Source organism: Citrus sinensis, chromosome 9 (assembly GCF_022201045.2).
Source record: "Citrus sinensis cultivar Valencia sweet orange chromosome 9, DVS_A1.0, whole genome shotgun sequence".
Lineage (NCBI taxonomy): Eukaryota > Viridiplantae > Streptophyta > Magnoliopsida > Sapindales > Rutaceae > Citrus > Citrus sinensis.
In genome coordinates this window covers 1512965-1519002 of record NC_068564.1, presented here as the reverse complement: position 1 = coordinate 1519002, position 6038 = coordinate 1512965, and the positions used below count along the sequence as shown (strand labels likewise).

General features: G+C 38.1%; 1 protein-coding gene across 1 annotated transcript; it reads left to right on the top strand.

The window, feature by feature from the left end:
• Window positions 1-284: 284 nt before the first annotated feature.
• Window positions 285-2163, top strand: LOC102619058 (anthocyanidin 5,3-O-glucosyltransferase-like). Its single transcript, XM_006490536.4, has one exon. The coding sequence runs from the start codon at window positions 561-563 to the stop codon at window positions 2004-2006; it is 1446 nt and encodes a 481-aa protein (XP_006490599.2). The 5' UTR covers window positions 285-560; the 3' UTR covers window positions 2007-2163.
• Window positions 2164-6038: the final 3875 nt, after the last annotated feature.

The window sequence follows — 6038 nt, the reverse complement described above, 5'->3', positions numbered from 1 at the left end:
TATACTTATGAATAAATTATAAATAATATAGAGTTCAAGGGGCTAAACGGTATTTTGTAGCAAACAGGTCAGAAATGAAAAGACAAGCCAGCTGTAGCTTTACTAAGGGGGATCCGCTAAAATAAATGTTAAGTTGTACTGTGTGGGCTAGAATATATGTCAGGTCAATTATGTCAGCATACTGCGATAGTGTGATTGTCTGATGGGCCCAATACCTGTCAAACAAGTGATAGCAGATCCTCAACACGCAATTCCTTCTCCCTTTTATAAATGATTCAGTCCACAAGTTAGACAAGGGATTGAAGCCGAGTTGAGTTTCCCCAAAATCCTCCTCTTTACTTCAACCAACAATTCTGCCCTCTTAACCCTGTGACCAACAGGCTTCCGGTGTTTCGTCGTGGGTGTGGATACACTCTCATTCTCATGGGTGTGGATACATAATTGCATTGCGATTAGCAAACACAAAGGAGCCCTTTATCACTCTCATTCTCTCTCACTATAATTTCTCACCATTTCTCCTGTTTTTTTTATTTTAACTTGTAAAATTAAAGATTAAAACAATGAAAGATACGATCGTCCTTTATACTTCTCCAGGAAGAGGTCACTTAAACTCCATGGTTGAATTAGGAAAATTGATACTCACGTATCACCCTTGCTTCTCCATCGACATCATAATCCCCACCGCCCCGTTCGTAACAAGCGCCGGTACCGATGATTACATCGCCTCCGTCTCCGCCACAGTTCCCTCCGTTACCTTCCACCAGCTCCCTCCTCCGGTTTCCGGCCTACTCGACACTTTACGTTCACCAGTTGACCTCCCAGCCTTAGCGTACGAGCTTGGCGAGCTCAACAACCCTAAACTCCACGAAACCCTAATAACAATTTCCAAACGCTCAAACCTCAAAGCCTTTGTTATCGATTTCTTTTGCAGCCCCGCGTTTCAAGTTTCCTCAAGTACTCTCAGTATCCCTACTTACTATTACTTCACCTCCGGAGGGAGCGGACTCGCTGCTCTCCTCTACTTACCAACTCTTCATAAAAACACCACAAAGAGCTTCAGAGAACTCGGCAGCACGCTTTTAAATTACCCCGGATTACCGCCTTTTCCAGCAAGAGACATGGCGGAACCCATGCATGATCGTGAGGGTAAAGCATACAAGGGCTTTGTCGACACCGGCATCCAGATGGCAAAATCTGCGGGGCTTATTGTAAACACATTTGAATTGCTCGAAGAGAGAGCTATCAAAGCAATGCTAGAAGGACAATGCACTCCAGGGGAGACGTTGCCGCCTTTCTATTGCATAGGGCCTGTGGTTGGTGGAGGAAATGGAGAGAATCGAGGACGTGATCGACATGAATCATTGAGTTGGCTTGATTCGAAACCGAGTCGAAGCGTCCTGCTTCTTTGTTTCGGAAGCTTGGGATCGTTCTCTTGTAAGCAGTTAAAAGAAATGGCCATTGGGTTGGAGAGAAGTGGTGTTAAGTTTCTTTGGGTCGTGAGAGCTCCAGCTCCCGACAGCGTCGAGAACCGAAGCTCATTGGAGTCTCTTTTACCTGAAGGGTTCTTGGATAGAACAAAAGATAGGGGGCTCGTGGTTGAATCGTGGGCGCCGCAAGTGGAGGTACTGAATCATGAGTCAGTTGGCGGGTTTGTGACTCACTGCGGGTGGAACTCGGTGCTTGAAGGTGTTTGTGCCGGGGTGCCAATGTTGGCTTGGCCTCTGTATGCGGAGCAAAAGATGATTAAAGCGGTCGTTGTGGAGGAAATGAAGGTGGGTTTGGCGGTGACTCGGTCAGAAGAAGAAGAAAGGTTGGTGAGTGCAGCCGAGTTGGAGCAGCGAGTTAGTGAGTTGATGGACTCGGAGAAAGGCAGAGCTGTTAAGGAACGTGTGGTTGAAATGAAAGAAGCAGCTGCAGCAGCGATGAGGGATGGTGGGTCATCTCGTGTTGCATTGGACAATTTGGTTGAGTCATTTAAAAGAGGATGCATGGCTCCGTTGGGATAGTCAAAACAATAATGAAATTTGCACAAAAGTTGCATAAAATTTCTGTTTTGTAATTCAATATTTTTTCGTTTTAATAATTTCGTGCATTTTTTTCTTGCCTTTGCTAACTCTTCGAGTAAACGTATATGTATAAAATTATTCGAGTAAAATTATTCAAGCTAGCACCTGTTCCCATTGATGAATGGAGCAAAAGGAAAAGGTGTGCAATCGAACAAAAAGAATTATAATAAATTGCATTATCTAAACCCTTAGGCAACGTATGGCCGAGATTACCTTATAACAAAAAGAATTATAATAAAGGATCTATCTAAATTACGTTTAACATAAGATATTGTTAGTGATATGACGAGTTGGCCAATAAGTATATGCTAGGTAAACATAACAAAAATAAAATGGAGTTAATTTAAGCGCTTGGAGATCGATCACTAAAAAAAGTCGATGCAGGGACACTTTCTTCAGCTGGTTGTCTCTGTTATCAATTGTTCTGGTTTCACTGACGACTTAGTCCTTCCTACTAAACCCAAAACCCACATCAATGATAATCATCATCATCACATTGAAAAACAGACACATCTCATCACATCATCATCATCATTCAAATCCAACTTCAAAGATAGAGATTTTATTCGATTCCAAACAAAACCCAGATGGGAAACCCGGCTTGGAGACTGCAAAATCAGTTTCTAGTTGTGATTCTTCTCCTCCCTTGGCCATTTTCTTGGAGTCCAAATAGAACCCAGATCGAAAAATTGATTCTAAAGAAAATTCTATAAGGTCTGCTTTTGCTTCTGTTCATGTCGTCACTGTTTCCTCAAAATCAAAATTGAAGTTGAAATCCAAGACATTTTCTTCGCCGTTCAGTTCTCCAAGTTCATGGATGGATTCACCTTCTTCTTCGTTGTCTCCACCGCAGAGAAAAAGTTGTTTTTGGTGTTCTCCCAAAAGTGCTTCAAAGAAAAATAGTAGGAAAAGTCCATTTCTTAGCGATGATCTTGATTAGGGTATAAAGAAAGATGAGTTCTTGTTGGATTTGAGTACTTTTTTTTTTTTTTTACTAAAGAGCAAGAAAAGATACTGCAAAAGGCAATGAAGAAGCAAGAAAATGTTAGTTGAGAGGTAGAGAAGATTGTCAAATGGGCAAATCTATTCAACTAGTTTCCTATCCGTTACAACTTTTGGACAAATTAAACATTAGTTGTTGGGTTAGACTTTAATACTTTAAGCGGATAAGATTTTCTAGATTGTATGTTACATTGAACATAACTTAGGGATTGCCAATAACAAATTGTATTACCCAAGCCCTTAAGCAACGTATGGTTGAGATTACCTTATTATTGGTTATAAGATAAAATTTTGTGACTTAATTTTGCTTTTTGCTACTCACGTGGCATGACTTTTGTTTTGTTGTATTATTCATTTATTTTAAGGATGGCAATAGGGAGAGAAGGGGAGGGGACCAATATTCCCGTATCCATCTCCAATGTTCTATATTTGTCCCCATCCCCTTCCTCTCTCCATTAGAATTACTTGAGGGGATCTATGTCCCCTTCCTGAATAATAATAAGGGATCCCTGAGGGTCCCCGATCCCCAAATAACTAATATTTTTTTTATTTTTTTAACTTAATTTAATTATATTAACCTAAAAATATATAAAATAAAATGAAAATGATCATGAATGAGCCTTATTAGGCTATTATTGTAAGCCAAGAATATTGAGATTCTTGATGTTGGTAGCCTTTTGTATTATTTAGAGAATAATTTGTGTTGTAATTCCATTAATATAGTGAAAGATTATATCAGACTACGATCCATGATTTTTTCCCACTTTGGGTTTTCCACATAAAAATCTGTGTCTCTTATAGTTGGTTTTTGCTTTGAATTTTGTTGGTTTATTTTTCTATCTATTTATTTGTGATACACATCCTATTTTAATCACGCAAAGAGGGAAATAGTTTTGTTTCTGCTTAATTTGCAGCTGCTTGTAGTAGTCATTTTCCCAACAGAGTGGTTTCAAAGCTTCAGGCTTTGTTTTTTATTACTTGTGTGGCTGAGATGGAGGAATTCTCGGTATGCATGATTAAATTAAAATAATGGAATTATGGTATTTGGAAGTCTAGTATGGAATATTTGTCGTATATGAAAGACTTACATGAACCAATTGAAGGTGAAGAAGTTAGACGCGCCAATTTATATGATAAAAAATGGGCTTAACTAAACCAGACGGTCGTGGGTACTATTAGATCATGAATTGATCAGAGTGTATACCACCATGTCGCGAAGGAATCCAAGGCTGATGTTCTTTGGAGGAAATTAAAAACGATTTATAAGCAGCCAACAACACACAATAAAGCCAATCTAATGAAAAGGCTAGTTAACTTGAAATAAAAGGAGATGTGCAGTATAACTGAACACACTAGTGAGTTTCAGGGCTTGGTTGATCAGTTGACTACTATAAAAATTATTTTAGATGATGGGTTATAAGTATTGTTGTCGTTTAGTTCTTTACCTGACAGTTGAGAGACATTAGTAGCGTTAGTGAATAATTCAGCGCCGAACAAGAAATTAACCTTAGATATGGTTACAGATAGGCTGCAGAATGAAGAATCTAGAAGAAAGAGTTTTAAAGCAGTTCCCTTTAAGTTAGATGCACTTGTTTAAAAAAAAAAAGCATGAAAGGCGGGGGAAAAGACAAAGCAGAAATTCCCACTAGCAAAACAATGATAACCTAAAAGAAGATCTAAGTCCTAGAGGAGAAATATGAAGTGCTTTCATTGTCAGAAAATGAGTCACGTTAAAAGGGAGTGTAGATTGTGGAAAAGAGATCAGGCGAAAGAAAAAAGGTGATGCTCAGAAAAATGACAAAGAGAACATTGTAGTCATAGTTGATAGTGATTTGGATATTGTTTATGATGAGAGCTCAGTAAATATCACCTGTCATACCAGTGATTGGGTGATTGATTCGGATGCTTCGTTTCATGTTACTTCACATCCTATGTTAATCGTGATTATGGCCATATTTGGATGGAAAATGATGGGGCATCCAAGATTGTGGGCATAGAAGATATTTGCTTGAAAACCAGCATTAACTGTAAGTTGTTGTTTAAAGATGTCAGACATGTAACAAATATTCGCCTTAATTTGATCTTTACAGACAAGCTTGATGATGATGGTTATACCAACCAATTTAGTGAAGGAAAATGGAAGCTCACCAAAGGCTCCTTACTGTTAGATAAATGGAGGAAAGTAAACATCCTCTATGTGTAAGAAGCCAAGATCAAGAAAAAAGATGTGAATGTAGTTGTAAAAGATTCTGACATTGAGACATGACATAAAAGGTTTGGTCACATTAGTGAGAAAAGATTAGAAACCCTTGCCAGAAAAGAATTTCTACCCAGCTTCGCAGGTATGTCCCTCAAGACTTGTATTCATTGCTTAGCTGGAAAGACACACATAATAGTTTTTAAAAGCTTTTCTCTATCTAGAAAATCACAAATACTTGATTTGATTTACACTGATATTTGCATTATGCAAAGTAGATTAATAGGAAGTGCACTTTATTTTGTGACTTTTATTGATGACTGTTTTAGAAAAGTGTGGGCTTTTGCTTTAAAATCTAAAAGATCAGGTGCTTGATATATTTAAGTTCTTCTATACTTATGTTGAGAGAGGGACATGAAAAAAATTAAAATGCGTCAGGGTAGATAATAGTGGTGAGTACAGAGGACCATTTGAGTAGTATTTTAAATCCCATGGAATAAGACTTGAGAATATTGTACTAAAAACCCTTCAACAGAATGATGTTGTAGAAAGGATTAACAGAACAATTGAAGAAAGGGTTATGTGTATGTTTTTCGATGCCAAGCTTCTTAAACCTTTCTAGGTAAAGGTTATGTGTACTGCACTTGACTCGATTAACTTTTCTCTTTCAGCTCCATTAAATGGTGATGTACCTGAGAGAGTTTAAACTGGGAAAAATGTTTTTTTTATAAACATTTGAGAGTGATTGATTGCAGAGCATATGTTCACATTCA

Bases quoted from the DNA above. Each gene is read 5' to 3' on its own strand.
- LOC102619058 (XM_006490536.4), top strand. From the start codon at position 561: ATGAAAGATACGATCGTCCTTTATACTTCTCCAGGAAGAGGTCACTTA.